Consider the following 26,524-nt stretch of genomic DNA (forward strand, 5'->3'; position numbering starts at 1 on the left):
TCAACAAATTGAGAGTGCTGCTCTTAAATCTCACTACAAAGACCATGGTCATGTTGACTTAAGTCTTTGCATTTTACTGTTTTGTTATTTTATCTGTGTAGTGGATAATTTACAATAAAAGAAGGTATTGTGTGTCGTAACTGCATTAGTCTGCCGCCAGCCACAACTGGAGCAGCTGATTGCTTGCACCTGAGCCGATTGGAGTAGCAGCAGACAATCCAGAGGGCGCTTAAGGTCATCTGACACGACATGATGGGGGTTACAATGGAATTGCTTTTGCGACACCCAGTGGACACATTTAGAAAGGCCGTTTCTTTCAGTTTCTCACAGTTTTATACTCAGCAAACCCATTTTGCGGGCTGCGGGCCGGAATATACCTGGATTGTACATTTGACACCCCTGGTCTAAAGGTGGGCGGGGGAAGGGGACTTTTCCAGATCTTAACTTGGCTGCAATACTCGCGAGCGAGAGGCCGCAATAGTTATGATCCTCTAAGTCTGCCATATTGAAGCTTTAGCTTATGATCGCATCATCCGAGTTGTTTGTGAGGATCTTGTTTTTCCAGACCTCAATGGTTTTCAACATTGACTGTAATTTATTAGTTTAACATTAATCCGTTTTACACAGTGTCACGTCCCCCTGGATCTCGTCTTGCTTTTTTTAGATGCCTTAAGTTGCAAAAAGTTTTTTCCCAAAAATCGCATTGAAAAGTGTGTTGTTGTTGTTGTTTTACAACTAGAACACAAACCCAGTGGTGCTGAAAACAGAACTGAGGGAGTCAACAACTAAACAAATCATGATCCGGGCAACGGATTATGACAGATATAGAGGAAGGAGAGGACCAATAGAAGAAAGGACAGAAAAGAAAAGAAAAGACCAGTAGGAAGGTAGAAGGAGTTTATCCTCCTCCCTCTGGCAAAGCACCATCCCCTCACCTTAAAAAAGATTTACTCACCATCGTCAAATGAGAAGGATTTGTAGAATTTGTCACAAACGATTTTGACCTTTTTCCTGAACAAGCGTCGTTTAACCTTTCTCCAGCACCTCTTGTAGTCGATGGTTGTTGCCTCTTCACAGGAGTACAAGAAGAAGAGCACGTTGTTAAAAGTACATGTTAAAGCGTTTTCTTCACAGGAGTACAAGAAGAAGAGCACGTTGTTAAAAGTACATGTTAAAGCGTTTTCTTCACAGGAGTACAAGAAAAAGAGCACGTTGTTAAATTACATGTTAAAGCGTTTTCTTCACAGGAGTACAAGAAGAAGAGCACGTTGTTAAAAGTACATGTTAAAGCGTTTTCTTCACAGGAGTACAAGAAGAAGAGCACGTTGTTAAAAGTACATGTTGAAGCGTTTTCTTCACAGGAGTACAAGAAGAAGAGCACGTTGTTAAAAGTACATGTTAAAGCGTTTTCTTCACAGGAGTACAAGAAGAAGAGCACGTTGTTAAAAGTACATGTTAAAGCGTTTTCTTCACAGGAGTACAAGAAGAAGAGCACGTTGTTAAAAGTACATGTTGAAGCGTTTTCTTCACAGGAGTACAAGAAGAAGAGCACGTTGTTAAAAGTACATGTTAAAGCGTTTTCTTCACAGGAGTACAAGAAGAAGAGCACGTTGTTAAAAGTACATGTTAAAGCGTTTTCTTCACAGGAGTACAAGAAGAAGAGCACGTTGTTAAAAGTACATGTTAAAGCGTTTTCTTTACAGGAGTACGAGAAGAGGAGCACGTTGTTAAATTACATGTTAAAGCGTTTTCTTTACAGGAGTACAAGAAGAAGAGCACGTTGTTAAATTACATGTTAAAGCGTTTTCTTTACAGGAGTACAAGAACAAGAGCACGTTGTTAAAAGTACATGTTAAAGCGTTTTCTTTACAGGAGTACAAGAAGAAGAGCACGTTGTTAAATTACATGTTAAAGCGTTTTCTTTACAGGAGTACAAGAAGAAGAGCACGTTGTTAAAAGTACATGTTAAAGCGTTTTCTTTACAGGATTACAAGAAGAAGAGCACGTTGTTAAATTACATGTTAAAGCGTTTTCTTTACAGGAGTAGAAGAAGAAGAGCACGTTGTTAAAAGTATACGTTAAAGCGTTTTCTTTACAGGAGTACAAGAACAAGAGCACATTGTTAAAAGTACATGTTAAAGCGTTTTCTTTACAGGAGTACAAGAAGAAGAGCACGTTGTTAAATTACATGTTAAAGCGTTTTCTTTACAGGAGTACAAGAAGAAGAGCACGTTGTTAAAAGTACATGTTAAAGCGTTTTCTTTACAGGAGTACAAGAAGAAGAGCACGTTGTTAAATTACATGTTAAAGCGTTTTCTTTACAGGAGTACAAGAAGAAGACCACGTTGTTAAAAGTACATGTTAAAGCGTTTTCTTTACAGGAGTACAAGAAGAAGAGCACGTTGTCAAATTACATGTTAAAGCGTTTTCTTTACAGGAGTACAAGAAGAAGACCACGTTGTTAAAAGTACATGTTAAAGCGTTTTCTTTACAGGAGTACAAGAAGAAGAGCACGTTGTTAAATTACATGTTAAAGCGTTTTCTTTACAGGAGTACAAGAAGAAGAGCACGTTGTTAAATTACATGTTAAAGCGTTTTCTTTACAGGAGTACAAGAAGAAGAGCACGTTGTTAAATTACATGTTAAAGCGTTTTCTTTACAGGAGTACAAGAAGAAGAGCACGTTGTTAAAAGTACATGTTAAAGCGTTTTCTTTACAGGAGTACAAAAAGAAGAGCACGTTGTTAAATTACATGTTAAAACGTTTTCTTTACAGGAGTACAAGAAGAAGAGCACGTTGGTAAATTACATGTTAAAGCGTTTTCTTTACAGGAGTACAAGAAGAAGAGCACGTTGTTAAATTACATGTTAAAGCGTTTTCTTTACAGGAGTACAAGAAGAAGAGCACGTTGTTAAAAGTACATGTTAAAGCGTTTTCTTTACAGGAGTACAAGAAGAAGAGCACGTTGTTAAATTACATGATAAAACGTTTTCTTTACAGGAGTACAAGAAGAAGAGCACGTTGTTAAATTACATGTTAAAGCGTTTTCTTTACAGGAGTACAAGAAGAAGAGCACATTGTTAAATTACATGTTAAAGCGTTTTCTTTACAGGAGTACAAGAAGAAGACCACGTTGTTAAAAGTACATGTTAAAGCGTTTTCTTTACAGGAGTACAAGAAGAAGAGCACGTTGTTAAATTACATGTTAAAGCGTTTTCTTTACAGGAGTACAAGAAGAAGAGCACGTTGTTAAATTACATGTTAAAGCGTTTTCTTTACAGGAGTACAAGAAGAAGAGCACGTTGTTAAATTACATGTTAAAGCGTTTTCTTTACAGGAGTACAAGAAGAAGAGCACGTTGTTAAAAGTACATGTTAAAGCGTTTTCTTTACAGGAGTACAAGAAGAAGAGCACGTTGTTAAATTACATGTTAAAGCGTTTTCTTTACAGGAGTACAAGAAGAAGAGCACGTTGTTAAAAGTACATGTTAAAGCGTTTTCTTTACAGGAGTACAAGAAGAAGAGCAAGTTGTTAAATTACATGTTAAAACGTTTTCTTTACAGGAGTACAAGAAGAAGAGCACGTTGGTAAATTACATGTTAAAGCGTTTTCTTTACAGGAGTACAAGAAGAAGAGCACGTTGTTAAATTACATGTTAAAGCGTTTTCTTTACAGGAGTACAAGAAGAAGAGCACGTTGTTAAAAGTACATGTTAAAGCGTTTTCTTTACAGGAGTACAAGAAGAAGAGCACGTTGTTAAATTACATGTTAAAGCGTTTTCTTTACAGGAGTACAAGAAGAAGAGCACGTTGTTAAAAGTACATGTTAAAGCGTTTTCTTTACAGGAGTACAAGAAGAAGAGCACGTTGTTAAATTACATGTTAAAGCGTTTTCTTTACAGGAGTACAAGAAGAAGAGCACGTTGTTAAAAGTACATGTTAAAGCGTTTTCTTTACAGGAGTACAAGAAGAAGAGCACGTTGTTAAAAGTACATGTTAAAGCGTTTTCTTTACAGGAGTACAAGAAGAAGAGCACGTTGTTAAATTACATGTTAAAGCGTTTTCTTTACAGGAGTACAAGAAGAAGAGCACGTTGTTAAAAGTACATGTTAAAGCGTTTTCTTTACAGGAGTACAAGAAGAAGAGCACGTTGTTAAATTATATGTTAAAGCGTTTTCTTTACAGGAGTACAAGAAGAAGACCACGTTGTTAAAAGTGCATGTTGAAGCGTTTTCTTTACAGGAGTACAAGAAGAAGAGCACGTTGTTAAATTACATGTTAAAGCGTTTTCTTTACAGGAGTACAAGAAGAAGAGCACGTTGTTAAAAGTACATGTTAAAGCGTTTTCTTTACAGGAGTACAAGAAGAAGAGCACGTTGTCAAATTATATGTTAAAGCGTTTTCTTTACAGGAGTACAAGAAGAAGACCACGTTGTTAAAAGTACATGTTGAAGCGTTTTCTTTACAGGAGTACAAGAAGAAGAGCACGTTGTTAAATTACATGTTAAAGCGTTTTCTTTACAGGAGTACAAGAAGAAGAGCACGTTGTTAAAAGTACATGTTAAAGCGTTTTCTTTACAGGAGTACAAGAAGAAGAGCACGTTGTTAAATTATATGTTAAAGCGTTTTCTTTACAGGAGTACAAGAAGAAGACCACGTTGTTAAAAGTACATGTTGAAGCGTTTTCTTTACAGGAGTACAAGAAGAAGAGCACGTTGTTAAAAGTACATGTTGAAGCGTTTTCTTTCTCAACTCTTACAACTACAGCAGGTTTTAAAAAGATGATGACATATTTAAGTTCAGTTAAATTTCAAGTGCCAATAATTGTCACACACACACACTTAAGTGTGGTGAAATTATTCTCTGGATTTAACCCATCACCCTTGATCACCCCCTGGGAGGTGAGGGGAGCAGTGAGCAGCAGCGGTGGCCACGCTGGGGAATCATTTTTTTGTTGATTTAACCCCCAATTCCAAGCCTTGATGCTGAGTGCCGAGCAGGGAAGTAATGGCTCCCAGTTTTTTATAGTCTTTGGTATGACTGGGCTGGGGTTTGAACTCACAACCTACCCATCTCAGGGCAACTGGAATGCTTCGGGTGTGTTTTACAAACCTCAAAACCAGTGAAGTTGGCACCTTGTGTAAATGGTAAATAAAAACTAAATACAATGATTTGCTACTCTTTTTCAACTTATATTCAATTGAATAGACTGCAAAGAAAATAAACTTAACGTTCAAAGTGGTAAACTTAGTTATTTTTTACAAATATTAGCTCATTTGGTATTAGATGCCTGCAACATGTTTCAAAAAAGCTGGCACAAGTGGCAAAAAACTCTGAGAAAGTTGAGGAATGCTCATCAAACACTTATTTGGAAAATCCCACAGGTGAACCGGCTACTTGGGAACAGGTGGGTGCCATGATTGGCTATAAAAGCAGCTTCCATGAAATGTTCAGTCTTTCACAAACAAAGACGGGGTGAGGGTCACCACTTTGTGAAAAAATGCTTGAGCAAATCGTCAAACGGTTTTAGAACAACATTTGTCAACCAGCTATTGCAAGGAATTTAAGGATTTCACTATCTACAGTCCCTAATATCATCAAAAGGTTCAGAGAATCTGGAGAAATCACTGCACGTTTAAACAATGTTACTGCATCAAAAAGCGGTATCAGTGTGTAAAGAATATCACCACATAGATTCAGGAACGCTTGAAAAAAAACTGTCAGTAACTACAGTTTGTCGCTACATCTGTAAGTGCGAGTTAAAGCTCCACTATGCAAAGCGAAAGCCATTGATCAACAACATCCAGAAACCCCGCCGGCTTCTCTGGGGAAAGGGGATCATCTAAGATGGATTGATGCAAAGTAGGAAAGTGTTCTGTGGTCTGATGAGTCCACATTTGGAATTGTTTTAGGAAACTGTGGACGTTGTGTCCTCCAGATCAAAGAGGAAAAGAGCCATCCAGACTGTTCTAGGCGCAAAGTTGAAAAGCCAGCATGTGTGATGGTATGGGGGTGTATTAGTGCCCAAGGCATGGGTAACTTACACATGTGTGATGGTATGGGGGTGTATTAGTGCCCAAGGCATGGGTAACTTACACATGTGTGATGGTATGGGGGTGTATTAGTGGCCAAGACATGGGTAACTTACACATCTGTGATGGTATGGGGGTGTATTAGGACCCAAGGCATGGGTAACTTACACATGTGTGATGGTATGGGGGTGTATTAGTGGCCAAGACATGGGTAACTTACACATGTGTGATGGTATGGGGGTGTATTAGTGAACAAGACATGGGTAATTTACACATGTGTGATGGTATGGGGGTGTATTAGTGCCCAAGGCATGGGTAACTTACACATGTGTGATGGTATGGGGGTGTATAAGTGCCCAAGACATGGGTAACTTACACATGTGTGATGGTATGGGGGTGTATTAGTGCCCAAGACATGGGTAACTTACACATCTGTGATGGTATGGGGGTGTATTAGTGCCCAAGGCATGGGTAACTTACACATGTCTGATGGTATGGGGGTGTATTAGTGCCCAAGACATGGGTAACTTACACATGTGTGATGGTATGGGGGTGTATTAGTGCCCAAGGCATGGGTAACTTATACATGTGTGATGGTATGGGGGTGTATTAGTGCCCAAGACATGGGTAACTTACACATGTGTGATGGTATGGGGGTGTATTAGTGCCCAAGGCATGGGTAACTTACACATCTGTGATGGTATGGGGGTGTATTAGTGCCCAAGACATGGGTAACTTACACATGTGTGATGGTATGGGGGTGTATTAGTGCCCAAGGCATGGGTAACTTACACATCTGTGATGGTATGGGGGTGTATTAGTGCCCAAGACATGGATAACTAACACATGTGTGATTGTATGGGGGTGTATTAGTGCCCAAGGCATGGGTAACTTACACATATGTGATGGTATGGGGGTGTATTAGTGGCCAAGGCATGGGTAACTTACACATGTGTGATGGTATGGGGGTGTATTAGTGCCCAAGGCATGGGTAACTTACACATGTGTGATGGTATGGGGGTGTATTAGTGAACAAGACATGGGTAACTTACACATGTGTGATGGTATGGGGGTGTATTAGTGCCCAAGACATGGGTAACTTACACATGTGTGATGGTATGGGGGTGGATGAGTGCCCAAGACATGGGTAACTTACACATGTGTGATGGTATGGGGGTGTATTAGTGCCCAAGGCATGGGTAACTTACACATCTGTGATGGTATGGGGGTGTATTAGTGAACAAGACATGGGTAACTTACACATGTGTGATGGTATGGGGGTGTATTAGTGCCCAAGGCATGGGTAACTTACACATCTGTGATGGTATGGGGGTGTTTTAGTGCCCAAGGCAATGGTAACTTACACATCTGTGATGGTATGGGGGTGTATTAGTGCCCAAGGCATGGGTAACTTACACATGTGTGATGGTATGGGGGTGTATAAGTGCCCAAGGCATGGGTAACTTACACATGTGTGATGGTATGGGGGTGTATTAGTGAACAAGATATGGGTAATTTACACATGTGTGATGGTATGGGGGTGTATTAGTGCCCAAGGCATGGGTAACTTACACATGTGTGATGGTATGGGGGTGTATTAGTGGCCAAGGCATGGGTAACTTACACATGTGTGATGGTATGGGGGTGTATTAGTGCCCAAGACATGGGTAACTTACACATGTGTGATGGTATGGGGGTGTATTAGTGCCCAAGGCATGGGTGACTTACACATGTGTGATGGAATGGGGGTGTATTAGTGCCCAAGGCATGGGTAACTTACACATCTGTGATGGTATGGGGGTGTATTAGTGGCCAAGGCATTGGTAACTTACACATGTGTGATGGTATGGGGGTGTATTAGTGCCCAAGGCATGGGTAACTTACACATGTGTGATGGTATGGGGGTGTATTAGTGCCCAAGACATGGGTAACTTACACATGTGTGATGGTATGGGGGTGTATTAGTGCCCAAGGCATGGGTAACTTACACATGTGTGATGGTATGGGGGTGTATTAGTGCCCGAGGCATGGGTAACTTACACATGTGTGATGGTATGGGGGTGTATTAGTGCCCAACGCATGGGTAACTTACACATGTGTGATGGTATGGGGGTGTATTAGTGCCCAAGGCATGGGTAACTTACACATCTGTGATGGTATGGGGGTGTATTAGTGCCCAAGACATGGGTAACTTACACATGTGTGATGGTATGGGGGTGTATTAGTGCCCAAGACATGAGTAACTTACACATGTGTGATGGTATGGGGGTGTATTAGTGCCCAAGACATGGGTAACTTACACATGTGTGATGGTATGGGGGTGTATTAGTGCCCAAGGCATGGGTAACTTACACATCTGTGATGGTATGGGGGTGTATTAGTGGCCAAGGCATGGGTAACTTACACATGTGTGATGGTATGGGGGTGTATTAGTGCCCAAGACATGGGTAACTAACACATGTGTGATTGTATGGGGGTGTATTAGTGCCCAAGACATGGGTAACTTACACATGTGCGATGGTATGGGGGTGTATTAGTGGCCAAGGCATGGGTAACTTACACATCTGTGATGGTATGGGGGTGTATTAGTGCCCAAGGCATGGGTAACTTACAAATATGTGATGGTATGGGGGTGTATTAGTGGCCAAGGCATGGGTAACTTACACATCTGTGATGGTATGGGGGTGTATTAGTGGCCAAGGCATGGGTAACTTACACATGTGTGATGGTATGGGGGTGTATTAGTGCCCAAGGCATGGGTAACTTACATATGTGTGATGGTATGGGGGTGTATTAGTGAACAAGACATGGGTAACTTACACATGTGTGATGGTATGGGGGTGTATTAGTGCCCAAGACATGGGTAACTTACACATGTGTGATGGTATGGGGGTGGATGAGTGCCCAAGACATGGGTAACTTACACATGTGTGATGGTATGGGGGTGTATTAGTGCCCAAGGCATGGGTAACTTACACATCTGTGATGGTATGGGGGTGTATTAGTGCCCAAGGCATGGGTAACTTACACATGTGTGATGGTATGGGGGTGTATTAGTGAACAAGACATGGGTAACTTACACATGTGTGATGGTATGGGGGTGTATTAGTGCCCATGGCATGGGTAACTTACACATCTGTGATGGTATGGGGGTGTTTTAGTGCCCAAGGCAATGGTAACTTACACATCTGTGATGGTATGGGGGTGTATTAGTGCCCAAGGCATGGGTAACTTACACATGTGTGATGGTATGGGGGTGTATAAGTGCCCAAGGCATGGGTAACTTACACATGTGTGATGGTATGGGGGTGTATTAGTGAACAAGATATGGGTAATTTACACATGTGTGATGGTATGGGGGTGTATTAGTGCCCAAGGCATGGGTAACTTACACATGTGTGATGGTATGGGGGTGTATTAGTGGCCAAGGCATGGGTAACTTACACATGTGTGATGGTATGGGGGTGTATTAGTGCCCAAGGCATGGGTGATTTACACATGTGTGATGGTATGGGGGTGTATTAGTGCCCAAGGCATGGGTAACTTACACATCTGTGATGGTATGGGGGTGTATTAGTGCCCAAGGCATGGGTAACTTACACATGTGTGATGGTATGGGGGTGTATTAGTGAACAAGACATGGGTAACTTACACATGTGTGATGGTATGGGGGTGTATTAGTGCCCAAGGCATGGGTAACTTACACATCTGTGATGGTATGGGGGTGTTTTAGTGCCCAAGGCAATGGTAACTTACACATCTGTGATGGTATGGGGGTGTATTAGTGCCCAAGGCATGGGTAACTTACACATGTGTGATGGTATGGGGGTGTATTAGTGCCCAAGGCATGGGTAACTTACACATCTGTGATGGTATGGGGGTGTATTAGTGGCCAAGGCATGGGTAACTTACACATGTGTGATGGTATGGGGGTGTATTAGTGCCCAAGGCATGGGTAACTTACACATGTGTGATGGTATGGGGGTGTATTAGTGCCCAAGACATGGGTAACTTACACATGTGTGATGGTATGGGGGTGTATTAGTGCCCAAGGCATGGGTAACTTACACATATGTGATGGTATGGGGGTGTATTAGTGGCCAAGGCATGGGTAACTTACACATGTGTGATGGTATGGGGGTGTATTAGTGCCCAAGGCATGGGTAACTTACACATGTGTGATGGTATGGGGGTGTATTAGTGAACAAGACATGGGTAACTTACACATGTGTGATGGTATGGGGGTGTATTAGTGCCCAAGACATGGGTAACTTACACATGTGTGATGGTATGGGGGTGGATGAGTGCCCAAGACATGGGTAACTTACACATGTGTGATGGTATGGGGGTGTATTAGTGCCCAAGGCATGGGTAACTTACACATCTGTGATGGTATGGGGGTGTATTAGTGCCCAAGGCATGGGTAACTTACACATGTGTGATGGTATGGGGGTGTATTAGTGAACAAGACATGGGTAACTTACACATGTGTGATGGTATGGGGGTGTATTAGTGCCCAAGGCATGGGTAACTTACACATCTGTGATGGTATGGGGGTGTTTTAGTGCCCAAGGCAATGGTAACTTACACATCTGTGATGGTATGGGGGTGTATTAGTGCCCAAGGCATGGGTAACTTACACATGTGTGATGGTATGGGGGTGTATAAGTGCCCAAGGCATGGGTAACTTACACATGTGTGATGGTATGGGGGTGTATTAGTGAACAAGATATGGGTAATTTACACATGTGTGATGGTATGGGGGTGTATTAGTGCCCAAGGCATGGGTAACTTACACATGTGTGATGGTATGGGGGTGTATTAGTGGCCAAGGCATGGGTAACTTACACATGTGTGATGGTATGGGGGTGTATTAGTGCCCAAGACATGGGTAACTTACACATGTGTGATGGTATGGGGGTGTATTAGTGCCCAAGGCATGGGTGACTTACACATGTGTGATGGAATGGGGGTGTATTAGTGCCCAAGGCATGGGTAACTTACACATCTGTGATGGTATGGGGGTGTATTAGTGGCCAAGGCATTGGTAACTTACACATGTGTGATGGTATGGGGGTGTATTAGTGCCCAAGGCATGGGTAACTTACACATGTGTGATGGTATGGGGGTGTATTAGTGCCCAAGACATGGGTAACTTACACATGTGTGATGGTATGGGGGTGTATTAGTGCCCAAGGCATGGGTAACTTACACATGTGTGATGGTATGGGGGTGTATTAGTGCCCGAGGCATGGGTAACTTACACATGTGTGATGGTATGGGGGTGTATTAGTGCCCAACGCATGGGTAACTTACACATGTATGATGGTATGGGGGTGTATTAGTGCCCAAGGCATGGGTAACTTACACATCTGTGATGGTATGGGGGTTTATTAGTGCCCAAGACATGGGTAACTTACACATGTGTGATGGTATGGGGGTGTATTAGTGCCCAAGACATGAGTAACTTACACATGTGTGATGGTATGGGGGTGTATTAGTGCCCAAGACATGGGTAACTTACACATGTGTGATGGTATGGGGGTGTATTAGTGCCCAAGGCATGGGTAACTTACACATCTGTGATGGTATGGGGGTGTATTAGTGGCCAAGGCATGGGTAACTTACACATGTGTGATGGTATGGGGGTGTATTAGTGCCCAAGACATGGGTAACTAACACATGTGTGATTGTATGGGGGTGTATTAGTGCCCAAGACATGGGTAACTTACACATGTGCGATGGTATGGGGGTGTATTAGTGGCCAAGGCATGGGTAACTTACACATCTGTGATGGTATGGGGGTGTATTAGTGCCCAAGGCATGGGTAACTTACACATATGTGATGGTATGGGGGTGTATTAGTGGCCAAGGCATGGGTAACTTACACATCTGTGATGGTATGGGGGTGTATTAGTGGCCAAGGCATGGGTAACTTACACATGTGTGATGGTATGGGGGTGTATTAGTGCCCAAGGCATGGGTAACTTACATATGTGTGATGGTATGGGGGTGTATTAGTGAACAAGACATGGGTAACTTACACATCTGTGATGGTATGGGGGTGTATGAGTGCCCAAGACATGGGTAACTTACACATGTGTGATGGTATGGGGGTGGATGAGTGCCCAAGACATGGGTAACTTACACATGTGTGATGGTATGGGGGTGTATTAGTGCCCAAGGCATGGGTAACTTACACATCTGTGATGGTATGGGGGTGTATTAGTGCCCAAGGCATGGGTAACTTACACATGTGTGATGGTATGGGGGTGTATTAGTGAACAAGACATGGGTAACTTACACATGTGTGATGGTATGGGGGTGTATTAGTGCCCATGGCATGGGTAACTTACACATCTGTGATGATATGGGGGTGTTTTAGTGCCCAAGGCAATGGTAACTTACACATCTGTGATGGTATGGGGGTGTATTAGTGCCCAAGGCATGGGTAACTTACACATGTGTGATGGTATGGGGGTGTATAAGTGCCCAAGGCATGGGTAACTTACACATGTGTGATGGTATGGGGGTGTATTAGTGAACAAGATATGGGTAATTTACACATGTGTGATGGTATGGGGGTGTATTAGTGCCCAAGGCATGGGTAACTTACACATGTGTGATGGTATGGGGGTGTATTAGTGGCCAAGGCATGGGTAACTTACACATGTGTGATGGTATGGGGGTGTATTAGTGCCCAAGGCATGGGTGATTTACACATGTGTGATGGTATGGGGGTGTATTAGTGCCCAAGGCATGGGTAACTTACACATCTGTGATGGTATGGGGGTGTATTAGTGCCCAAGGCATGGGTAACTTACACATGTGTGATGGTATGGGGGTGTATTAGTGAACAAGACATGGGTAACTTACACATGTGTGATGGTATGGGGGTGTATTAGTGCCCAAGGCATGGGTAACTTACACATCTGTGATGGTATGGGGGTGTTTTAGTGCCCAAGGCAATGGTAACTTACACATCTGTGATGGTATGGGGGTGTATTAGTGCCCAAGGCATGGGTAACTTACACATGTGTGATGGTATGGGGGTGTATTAGTGCCCAAGGCATGGGTAACTTACACATCTGTGATGGTATGGGGGTGTATTAGTGGCCAAGGCATGGGTAACTTACACATGTGTGATGGTATGGGGGTGTATTAGTGCCCAAGGCATGGGTAACTTACACATGTGTGATGGTATGGGGGTGTATTAGTGCCCAAGACATGGGTAACTTACACATGTGTGATGGTATGGGGGTGTATTAGTGCCCAAGGCATGGGTAACTTACACATGTGTGATGGTATGGGGGTGTATTAGTGCCCGAGGCATGGGTAACTTACACATGTGTGATGGTATGGGGGTGTATTAGTGCCCAACGCATGGGTAACTTACACATGTGTGATGGTATGGGGGTGTATTAGTGCCCAAGACATGGGTAACTTACACATGTGTGATGGTATGGGGGTGTATTAGTGCCCAACGCATGGGTAACTTACACATGTGTGATGGTATGGGGGTGTATTAGTGCCCAAGACATGGGTAACTTACACATGTGTAATGGTATGGGGGTGTATTAGTGCCCAAGGCATGGGTAACTTACACATCTGTGATGGTATGGGGGTGTATTAGTGCCCAAGACATGGGTAACTTACACATGTGTGATGGTATGGGGGTGTATTAGTGCCCAAGACATGGGTAACTTACACATGTGTGATGGTATGGGGGTGTATTAGTGCCCAAGACATGGGTAACTTACACATGTGTGATGGTATGGGGGTGTATTAGTGCCCAAGGCATGGGTAACTTACACATCTGTGATGGTATGGGGGTGTATTAGTGGCCAAGACATGGGTAACTTACACATGTGTGATGGTATGGGGGTGTATTAGTGCCCAAGACATGGGTAACTTACACATGTGTGATGGTATGGGGGTGTATTAGTGCCCAAGACATGGGTAACTTACACATGTGTGATTGTATGGGGGTGTATTAGTGCCCAAGACATGGGTAACTTACACATGTGCGATGGTATGGGGGTGTATTAGTGGCCAAGGCATGGGTAACTTACACATCTGTGATGGTATGGGGGTGTATTATTGGCCAAGGCATGGGTAACTTACACATGTGTGATGGTATGGGGGTGTATTAGTGCCCAAGACATGGGTAACTTACACATGTGTGATGGTATGGAGGTGGATTAGTGCCCAAGACATGGGTAACTTACACATGTGTGATGGTATGGGGGTGTATTAGTGCCCAAGGCATGGGTAGCTTACACATCTGTGATGGTATGGGGGTGTATTAGTGCCCAAGACATGGGTAACTTACACATGTGTGATGGTATGGGGGTGGATTAGTGCCCAAGACATGGGTAACTTACACATGTGTGATGGTATGGGGGTGTATTAGTGCCCAAGACATGGGTAACTTACACATGTGTGATGGTATGGGGGTGGATGAGTGCCCAAGGCATGGGTAACTTACACATCTGTGATGGTATGGGGGTGTATTAGTGCCCAAGGCATGGGTAATTTACACATGTGTGATGGTATGGGTGTGTATTAGTGCCCAAGGCATGGGTAACTTACACATCTGTGATGGTATGGGGGTGTATTCGGGCCCAAGGCATGGGTAACTTACACATGTGTGATGGTATGGGGGTGTATAAGTGCCCAAGGCATGGGTGACTTACACATGTGTGATGGTATGGGGGTGTATTAGTGAACAAGACATGGGTAATTTACACATGTGTGATGGTATGGGGGTGTATTAGTGCCCAACGCATGGGTAACTTACACATGTGTGATGGTATGGGGGTGTATTAGTGGCCAAGGCATGGGTAACTTACACATGTGTGATGGTATGGGGGTGTATTAGTGGCCAAGGCATGGGTAACTTACACATGTGTGATGGTATGGGGGTGTATTAGTGCCCAAGACATGGGTAACTTACACATGTGTGATGGTATGGGGGTGTATTAGTGCCCAAGGCATGGGTGACTTACACATGTGTGATGGAATGGGGGTGTATTAGTGGCCAAGGCATGGGTAACTTACACATGTGTGATGGTATGGGGGTGTATTAGTGCCCAAGACATGGGTAACTTACACATGTGTGATGGTATAGGGGTGTATTAGTGCCCAAGACATGGGTAACTTACACATGTGTGATGGTATGGGGGTGTATTAGTGCCCAAGGCATGGGTAACTTACACATCTGTGATGGTATGGGGGTGTATTAGTGGCCAAGGCATGGGTAACTTACACATGTGTGATGGTATGGGGGTGTATTAGTGCCCAAGACATGGGTAACTAACACATGTGTGATTGTATGGGGGTGTATTAGTGCCCAAGACATGGGTAACTTACACATGTGCGATGGTATGGGGGTGTATTAGTGGCCAAGGCATGGGTAACTTACACATCTGTGATGGTATGGGGGTGTATTAGTGCCCAAGGCATGGGTAACTTACACATATGTGATGGTATGGGGGTGTATTAGTGGCCAAGGCATGGGTAACTTACACATCTGTGATGGTATGGGGGTGTATTAGTGGCCAAGGCATGGGTAACTTACACATGTGTGATGGTATGGGGGTGTATTAGTGCCCAAGGCATGGGTAACTTACATATGTGTGATGGTATGGGGCTGTATTAGTGAACAAGACATGGGTAACTTACACATGTGTGATGGTATGGGGGTGTATTAGTGCCCAAGACATGGGTAACTTACACATGTGTGATGGTATGGGGGTGGATGAGTGCCCAAGACATGGGTAACTTACACATGTGTGATGGTATGGGGGTGTATTAGTGCCCAAGGCATGGGTAACTTACACATCTGTGATGGTATGGGGGTGTATTAGTGCCCAAGGCATGGGTAACTTACACATGTGTGATGGTATGGGGGTGTATTAGTGAACAAGACATGGGTAACTTACACATGTGTGATGGTATGGGGGTGTATTAGTGCCCATGGCAGGGGTAACTTACACATCTGTGATGGTATGGGGGTGTTTTAGTGCCCAAGGCAATGGTAACTTACACATCTGTGATGGTATGGGGGTGTATTAGTGCCCAAGGCATGGGTAACTTACACATGTGTGATGGTATGGGGGTGTATAAGTGCCCAAGGCATGGGTAACTTACACATGTGTGATGGTATGGGGGTGTATTAGTGAACAAGATATGGGTAATTTACACATGTGTGATGGTATGGGGGTGTATTAGTGCCCAAGGCATGGGTAACTTACACATGTGTGATGGTATGGGGGTGTATTAGTGGCCAAGGCATGGGTAACTTACACATGTGTGATGGTATGGGGGTGTATTAGTGCCCAAGGCATGGGTGATTTACACATGTGTGATGGTATGGGGGTGTATTAGTGCCCAAGGCATGGGTAACTTACACATCTGTGATGGTATGGGGGTGTATTAGTGCCCAAGGCATGGGTAACTTACACATGTGTGATGGTATGGGGGTGTATTAGTGAACAAGACATGGGTAACTTACACATGTGTGATGGTATGGGGGTGTATTAGTGCCCAAGGCATGGGTAACTTACACATCTGTGATGGTATGGGGGTGTTTTAGTGCCCAAGGCAATGGTAACTTACACATCTGTGATGGTATGGGGGTGTATTAGTGCCCAAGGCATGGGTAACTTACACATGTGTGATGGTATGGGGGTGTATTAGTGCCCAAGGCATGGGTAACTTACACATCTGTGATGGTATGGGGGTGTATTAGTGGCCAAGGCATGGGTAACTTACACATGTGTGATGGTATGGGGGTGTATTAGTGCCCAAGGCATGGGTAACTTACACATGTGTGATGGTATGGGGGTGTATTAGTGCCCAAGACATGGGTAACTTACACATGTGTGATGGTATGGGGGTGTATTAGTGCCCAAGGCATGGGTAACTTACACATGTGTGATGGTATGGGGGTGTATTAGTGCCCGAGGCATGGGTAACTTACACATGTGTGATGGTATGGGGGTGTATTAGTGCCCAACGCATGGGTAACTTACACATGTGTGATGGTATGGGGGTGTATTAGTGCCCAAGACATGGGTAACTTACACATGTGTGATGGTATGGGGGTGTATTAGTGCCCAACGCATGGGTAACTTACACATGTGTGATGGTATGGGGGTGTATTAGTGCCCAAGACATGGGTAACTTACACATGTGTAATGGTATGGGGGTGTATTAGTGCCCAAGGCATGGGTAACTTACACATCTGTGATGGTATGGGGGTGTATTAGTGCCCAAGACATGGGTAACTTACACATGTGTGATGGTATGGGGGTGTATTAGTGCCCAAGACATGGGTAACTTACACATGTGTGATGGTATGGGGGTGTATTAGTGCCCAAGACATGGGTAACTTACACATGTGTGATGGTATGGGGGTGTATTAGTGCCCAAGGCATGGGTAACTTACACATCTGTGATGGTATGGGGGTGTATTAGTGGCCAAGACATGGGTAACTTACACATGTGTGATGGTATGGGGGTGTATTAGTGCCCAAGACATGGGTAACTTACACATGTGTGATGGTATGGGGGTGTATTAGTGCCCAAGACATGGGTAACTTACACATGTGTGATTGTATGGGGGTGTATTAGTGCCCAAGACATGGGTAACTTACACATGTGCGATGGTATGGGGGTGTATTAGTGGCCAAGGCATGGGTAACTTACACATCTGTGATGGTATGGGGGTGTATTATTGGCCAAGGCATGGGTAACTTACACATGTGTGATGGTATGGGGGTGTATTAGTGCCCAAGACATGGGTAACTTACACATGTGTGATGGTATGGAGGTGGATTAGTGCCCAAGACATGGGTAACTTACACATGTGTGATGGTATGGGGGTGTATTAGTGCCCAAGGCATGGGTAGCTTACACATCTGTGATGGTATGGGGGTGTATTAGTGCCCAAGGCATGGGTAACTTACACATGTGTGATGGTATGGGGGTGTATTAGTGAACAAGACATGGGTAACTTACACATGTGTGATGGTATGGGGGTGTATTAGTGCCCAAGACATGGGTAACTTACACATGTGTGATGGTATGGGGGTGGATTAGTGCCCAAGACATGGGTAACTTACACATGTGTGATGGTATGGGGGTGTATTAGTGCCCAAGACATGGGTAACTTACACATGTGTGATGGTATGGGGGTGGATTAGTGCCCAAGGCATGGGTAACTTACACATCTGTGATGGTATGGGGGTGTATTAGTGCCCAAGGCATGGGTAATTTACACATGTGTGATGGTATGGGTGTGTATTAGTGCCCAAGGCATGGGTAACTTACACATCTGTGATGGTATGGGGGTGTATTCGGGCCCAAGGCATGGGTAACTTACACATGTGTGATGGTATGGGGGTGTATAAGTGCCCAAGGCATGGGTGACTTACACATGTGTGATGGTATGGGGGTGTATTAGTGAACAAGACATGGGTAATTTACACATGTGTGATGGTATGGGGGTGTATTAGTGCCCAAGGCATGGGTAACTTACACATGTGTGATGGTATGGGGGTGTATTAGTGGCCAAGGCATGGGTAACTTACACATGTGTGATGGTATGGGGTGTATTAGTGGCCAAGGCATGGGTAACTTACACATGTGTGATGGTATGGGGGTGTATTAGTGCCCAAGACATGGGTAACTTACACATGTGTGATGGTATGGGGGTGTATTAGTGCCCAAGGCATGGGTGACTTACACATGTGTGATGGAATGGGGGTGTATTAGTGGCCAAGGCATGGGTAACTTACACATGTGTGATGGTATGGGGGTGTATTAGTGCCCAAGACATGGGTAACTTACACATGTGTGATGGTATGGGGGTGTATTAGTGCCCAAGACATGGGTAACTTACACATGTGTGATGGTATAGGGGTGTATTAGTGCCCAAGACATGGGTAACTTACACATGTGTGATGGTATGGGGGTGTATTAGTGGCCAAGGCATGGGTAACTTACACATCTGTGATGGTATGGGGGTGTATTAGTGCCCAAGGCATGGGTAACTTACACATGTGTGACGGTATGGGGGTGTATTAGTGCCCAAGGCATGGGTAACTTACACATGTGTGATGTTATGGGGGTAAATTAGTGAACAAGACATGGGTAATTTACACATGTGTGATGGTATGGGGGTGTATTAGTGGCCAAGGCATGGGTAACTTACACATGTGTGATGGTATGGGGGTGTATTAGTGCCCAAGGCATGGGTGACTTACACATGTGTGATGGTATGGGGGTGTATTAGTGGCCAAGGCATGGGTAACTTACACATCTGTGATGGTATGGGGGTGTATTAGTGCCCAAGGCATGGGTAACTTACACATGTGTGACGGTATGGGGGTGTATTAGTGCCCAAGGCATGGGTAACTTACACATGTGTGATGTTATGGGGGTGTATAAGTGAACAAGACATGGGTAATTTACACATGTGTGATGGTATGGGGGTGTATTAGTGGCCAAGGCATGGGTAACTTACACATGTGTGATGGTATGGGGGTGTATTAGTGCCCAAGGCATGGGTGACTTACACATGTGTGATGGTATGGGGGTGTATTAGTGCCCAAGGCATGGGTGACTTACACATGTGTGATGGTATGGGGGTGTATTAGTGCCCAAGGCATGGGTAACTTACACATCTGTGATGGTATGGGGGTGTTTTAGTGCCCAAGGCAATGGTAACTTACACATCTGTGATGGTATGGGGGTGTATTAGTGCCCAAGGCATGGGTAACTTACACATCTGTGATGGTATGGGGGTGTATTCGGGCCCAAGGCATGGGTAACTTACACATGTGTGATGGTATGGGGGTGTATAAGTGCCCAAGGCATGGGTGACTTACACATGTGTGATGGTATGGGGGTGTATTAGTGAACAAGACATGGGTAATTTACACATGTGTGATGGTATGGGGGTGTATTAGTGCCCAAGGCATGGGTAACTTACACATGTGTGATGGTATGGGGGTGTATTAGTGGCCAAGGCATGGGTAACTTACACATGTGTGATGGTATGGGGGTGTATTAGTGGCCAAGGCATGGGTAACTTACACATGTGTGATGGTATGGGGGTGTATTAGTGCCCAAGACATGGGTAACTTACACATGTGTGATGGTATGGGGGTGTATTAGTGCCCAAGGCATGGGTGACTTACACATGTGTGATGGAATGGGGGTGTATTAGTGGCCAAGGCATGGGTAACTTACACATGTGTGATGGTATGGGGGTGTATTAGTGCCCAAGACATGGGTAACTTACACATGTGTGATGGTATAGGGGTGTATTAGTGCCCAAGACATGGGTAACTTACACATGTGTGATGGTATGGGGGTGTATTAGTGGCCAAGGCATGGGTAACTTACACATCTGTGATGGTATGGGGGTGTATTAGTGCCCAAGGCATGGGTAACTTACACATGTGTGACGGTATGGGGGTGTATTAGTGCCCAAGGCATGGGTAACTTACACATGTGTGATGTTATGGGGGTAAATTAGTGAACAAGACATGGGTAATTTACACATGTGTGATGGTATGGGGGTGTATTAGTGGCCAAGGCATGGGTAACTTACACATGTGTGATGGTATGGGGGTGTATTAGTGCCCAAGGCATGGGTGACTTACACATGTGTGATGGTATGGGGGTGTATTAGTGGCCAAGGCATGGGTAACTTACACATCTGTGATGGTATGGGGGTGTATTAGTGCCCAAGGCATGGGTAACTTACACATGTGTGACGGTATGGGGGTGTATTAGTGCCCAAGGCATGGGTAACTTACACATGTGTGATGTTATGGGGGTGTATTAGTGAACAAGACATGGGTAATTTACACATGTGTGATGGTATGGGGGTGTATTAGTGGCCAAGGCATGGGTAACTTACACATGTGTGATGGTATGGGGGTGTATTAGTGCCCAAGGCATGGGTGACTTACACATGTGTGATGGTATGGGGGTGTATTAGTGCCCAAGGCATGGGTGACTTACACATGTGTGATGGTATGGGGGTGTATTAGTGCCCAAGGCATGGGTAACTTACACATCTGTGATGGTATGGGGGTGTTTTAGTGCCCAAGGCAATGGTAACTTACACATCTGTGATGGTATGGGGGTGTATTAGTGCCCAAGGCATGGGTAACTTACACATGTGTGATGGTATGGGGGTGTATAAGTGCCCAAGGCATGGGTAACTTACACATGTGTGATGGTGTGGGGGTGTATTAGTGAACAAGACATGGGTAATTTACACATATGTGATGGTATGGGGGTGTATTAGTGGCCAAGGCATGGGTAACTTACACATGTGTGATGGTATGGGGGTGTATTAGTGCCCAAGGCATGGGTAACTTACACATCTGTGATGGTATGGGGGTGTATTAGTGGCCAAGGCATGGGTAACTTACACATGTGTGATGGTATGGGGGTGTATTAGTGCCCAAGACATGGGTAACTTACACATCTGTGATGTTATGGGGGTGTATTAGTGCCCAAGACATGGGTAACTTACACATGTGTGATGGTATGGGGGTGTATTAGTGGCCAAGGCATGGGTAACTTACACATCTGTGATGGTATGGGGGTGTATTAGTGCCCAAGGCATGGGTAACTTACACATGTGTGACGGTATGGGGGTGTATTAGTGCCCAAGGCATGGGTAACTTACACATGTGTGATGTTATGGGGGTGTATAAGTGCCCAAGGCATGGGTAACTTACACATGTGTGATGGTATGGGGGTGTATTAGTGAACAAGACATGGGTAATTTACACATGTGTGATGGTATGGGGGTGTATTAGTGCCCAAGGCATGGGTAACTTACACATGTGTGATGGTATGGGGGTGTATTAGTGCCCAAGGCATGGGTTACTTACACATGTGTGATGGTATGGGGGTGTATTAGTGCCCAAGGCATGGGTGACTTACACATGTGTGATGGTATGGGGGTGTATTAGTGGCCAAGGCATGGGTAACTTACACATGTGTGATGGTATGGGGGTGTATTAGTGCCCAAGGCATGGGTGACTTACACATGTGTGATGGTATGGGGGTGTATTAGTGCCCAAGGCATGGGTGACTTACAGATGTGTGATGGTATGGGGGTGTATTAGTGCCCAAGGCATGGGTGACTTACACATGTGTGATGGTATGGGGGTGTATTAGTGGCCAAGGCATGGGTAACTTACACATGTGTGATGGTATGGGGGTGTATTAGTGCCCAAGGCATGGGTGACTTACACATGTGTGATGGTATGGGGGTGTATTAGTGCCCAAGGCATGGGTGACTTACACATGTGTGATGGTATGGGGGTGTATTAGTGCCCAAGGCATGGGTAACTTACACATCTGTGATGGTATGGGGGTGTTTTATTGCCCAAGGCAATGGTAACTTACACATCTGTGATGGTATGGAGGTGTATTAGTGCCCAAGGCATGGGTAACTTACACATGTGTGATGGTATGGGGGTGTATAAGTGCCCAAGGCATGGGTAACTTACACATGTGTGATGGTATGGGGGTGTATTAGTGCCCAAGGCATGGGTGACTTACACATGTGTGATGGTATGGGGGTGTATTAGTGCCCAAGGCATGGGTAACTTACACATCTGTGATGGTATGGGGGTGTATTAGTGGCCAAGGCATGGGTAACTTACACATGTGTGATGGTATGGGGGTGTATTAGTGCCCAAGACATGGGTAACTTACACATGTGTGATGGTATGGGGGTGTATTAGTGCCCAAGACATGGGTAACTTACACATGCGTGATGGTATGGGGGTGTATTAGTGGCCAAGGCATGGGTAACTTACACATCTGTGATGGTATGGGGGTGTATTAGTGGCCAAGGCATGGGTAACTTACACATGTGTGATGGTATGGGGGTGTATTAGTGCCCAAGACATGGGTAACTTACACATGTGTGATGGTATGGGGGTATATTAGTGAACAAGACATGACTAACTTACACATGTGTGATGGTATGGGGGTGTATTAGTGCCCAAGGCATGGGTAACTTACACATGTGTGATGGTATGGGGGTGGATTAGTGCCCAAGGCATGGGTAACTTACACAAACGTAAGATGGTATGGGGGTGTATTAGTGCCCAAGACATGGGTAACTTACACATGTGTGATGGTATGGGGGTGTATTAGTGAACAAGACATGACTAACTTACACATGTGTGATGGTATGGGGGTGGATTAGTGCCCAAGGCATGGGTAACTTACACATGTGTGATGGTATGGTGGTGGATTAGTGCCCAAGTAATGGGTAACTTACACATGTGTGATGGTATGGGGGTGTATTAGTGGCCAAGGCATGGGTAACTTACACATCTGTGATGGTATGGGGGTGTATTAGTGGCCAAGGCATGGGTAACTTACACATCTGTGATGGTATGGGGGTGGATTAGTGCCCAAGGCATGGGTAACTTACACATGTGTGATGGTATGGGGGTGGATTAGTGCCCAAGGCATGGGTAACTTACACATGTGTGATGGTATGGGGGTGTATTAGTGGCCAAGGCATGGGTAACTTACACATGTGTGATGGTATGGGGGTGTATTAGTGGCCAAGGCATGGGTAACTTACACATCTGTGATGGTATGGGGGTGTATTAGTGGCCAAGGCATGGGTAACTTACACATCTGTGATGGTATGGGGGTGTATTAGTGGCCAAGGCATGGGTAACTTACACATCTGTGATGGTATGGGGGTGTATTAGTGGCCAAGGCATGGGTAACTTACACATGTGTGATGGTATGGGGGTGTTTTAGTGCCCAAGGCAATGGTAACTTACACATCTGTGATGGTATGGAGGTGTATTAGTGCCCAAGGCATGGGTAACTTACACATGTGTGATGGTATGGGGGTGTATAAGTGCCCAAGGCATGGGTAACTTACACATGTGTGATGGTATGGGGGTGTATTAGTGCCCAAGGCATGGGTGACTTACACATGTGTGATGGTATGGGGGTGTATTAGTGCCCAAGGCATGGGTAACTTACACATCTGTGATGGTATGGGGGTGGATTAGTGCCCAAGGCATGGGTAACTTACACATGTGTGATGGTATGGGGGTGTATTAGTGGCCAAGGCATGGGTAACTTACACATGTGTGATGGTATGGGGGTGTATTAGTGCCCAAGACATGGGTAACTTACACATGTGTGATGGTATGGGGGTGTATTAGTGCCCAAGACATGGGTAACTTACACATGCGTGATGGTATGGGGGTGTATTAGTGGCCAAGGCATGGGTAACTTACACATCTGTGATGGTATGGGGGTGTATTAGTGGCCAAGGCATGGGTAACTTACACATCTGTGATGGTATGGGGGTGTATTAGTGGCCAAGGCATGGGTAACTTACACATGTGTGATGGTATGGGGGTGTATTAGTGCCCAAGGCATGGGTAACTTACACATGTGTGATGGTATGGGGGTGTATTAGTGCCCAAGACATGGGTAACTTACACATGTGTGATGGTATGGGGGTGTATTAGTGCCCAAGACATGGGTAACTTACACATGTGTGATGGTATGGGGGTGTATTAGTGAACAAGACATGACTAACTTACACATGTGTGATGGTATGGGGGTGTATTAGTGCCCAAGGCATGGGTAACTTACACATGTGTGATGGTATGGGGGTGGATTAGTGCCCAAGGCATGGGTAACTTACACAAACGTAAGATGGTATGGGGGTGTATTAGTGCCCAAGACATGGGTAACTTACACATGTGTGATGGTATGGGGGTGTATTAGTGAACAAGACATGACTAACTTACACATGTGTGATGGTATGGGGGTGGATTAGTGCCCAAGGCATGGGTAACTTACACATGTGTGATGGTATGGTGGTGGATTAGTGCCCAAGTAATGGGTAACTTACACATGTGTGATGGTATGGGGGTGTATTAGTGGCCAAGGCATGGGTAACTTACACATGTGTGATGGTATGGGGGTGTATTAGTGGCCAAGGCATGGGTAACTTACACATCTGTGATGGTATGGGGGTGGATTAGTGCCCAAGGCATGGGTAACTTACACATGTGTGATGGTATGGGGGTGGATTAGTGCCCATTGCATGGGTAACTTACACATGTGTGATGGTATGGGGGTGTATTAGTGGCCAAGGCATGGGTAACTTACACATGTGTGATGGTATGGGGGTGTATTAGTGGCCAAGGCATGGGTAACTTACACATCTGTGATGGTATGGGGGTGTATTAGTGGCCAAGGCATGGGTAACTTACACATCTGTGATGGTATGGGGGTGTATTAGTGGCCAAGGCATGGGTAACTTACACATGTGTGATGGTATGGGGGTGTATTAGTGGCCAAGGCATGGGTAACTTACACATGTGTGATGGTATGGGGGTGTATTAGTGGCCAAGGCATGGGTAACTTACACATCTGTGATGGTATGGGGGTGTATTAGTGGCCAAGGCATGGGTAACTTACACATCTGTGATGGTATGGGGGTGTATTAGTGGCCAAGGCATGGGTAACTTACACATCTGTGATGGTATGGGGGTGTATTAGTGGCCAAGGCATGGGTAACTTACACATGTGTGATGGTATGGGGGTGTATTAGTGGCCAAGGCATGGGTAACTTACACATGTGTGACGGTATGGGGGTGTATTAGTGCCCAAGGCATGGGTAACTTACACATGTGTGATGGTATGGGGGTGTATTAGTGCCCAAGACATGGGTAACTTACACATGTGTGATGGTTTGGGGGTGTATTAGTGCCCAAGACATGGGTAACTTACACATGTGTGATGGTATGGGGGTGTATTAGTGAACAAGACATGACTAACTTACACATGTGTGATGGTATGGGGGTGTATTAGTGCCCAAGGCATGGGTAACTTACACATCTGTGATGGTATGGGGGTGCATTATTGCCCAAGGCATGGGTAACTTACACATGTGTGATGGTATGGGGGTGGATTAGTGCCCAAGGCATGGGTAACTTACACATGTGTGATGGTATGGGGGTGTATTAGTGCCCAAGGCATGGGTAACTTACACATCTGTGATGGTATGGGGGTGTATTAGTGGCCAAGGCATGGGTAACTTACACATCTGTGATGGTATGGGGGTGTATTAGTGGCCAAGGCATGGGTAACTTACACATCTGTGATGGTATGGGGGTGTATTAGTGGCCAAGGCATGGGTAACTTACACATGTGTGATGGTATGGGGGTGTATTAGTGGCCAAGGCATGGGTAACTTACACATGTGTGACGGTATGGGGGTGTATTAGTGCCCAAGGCATGGGTAACTTACACATGTGTGATGGTATGGGGGTGTATTAGTGCCCAAGACATGGGTAACTTACACATGTGTGATGGTTTGGGGGTGTATTAGTGCCCAAGACATGGGTAACTTACACATGTGTGATGGTATGGGGGTGTATTAGTGCCCAAGGCATG

General features: G+C 44.9%; 1 protein-coding gene across 3 annotated transcripts in view; it reads right to left on the bottom strand.

The window, feature by feature from the left end:
- Nucleotides 1-26,524, bottom strand: part of c7b (complement component 7b) — a 69,866-nt gene that overhangs the window by 21,075 nt on the left and 22,267 nt on the right. For all 3 annotated transcript variants that reach the window (XM_061877168.1, XM_061877167.1, XM_061877169.1), the window contains exon 9: nt 956-1,069. In XM_061877168.1, coding sequence (XP_061733152.1) covers nt 956-1,069 — 114 coding nt within the window. The remainder of the gene's footprint in view (nt 1-955; nt 1,070-26,524) is intronic.

The sequence above is a fragment of the Nerophis ophidion genome, linkage group LG17 (genome assembly GCF_033978795.1).
Source record: "Nerophis ophidion isolate RoL-2023_Sa linkage group LG17, RoL_Noph_v1.0, whole genome shotgun sequence".
NCBI lineage: Eukaryota > Metazoa > Chordata > Actinopteri > Syngnathiformes > Syngnathidae > Nerophis > Nerophis ophidion.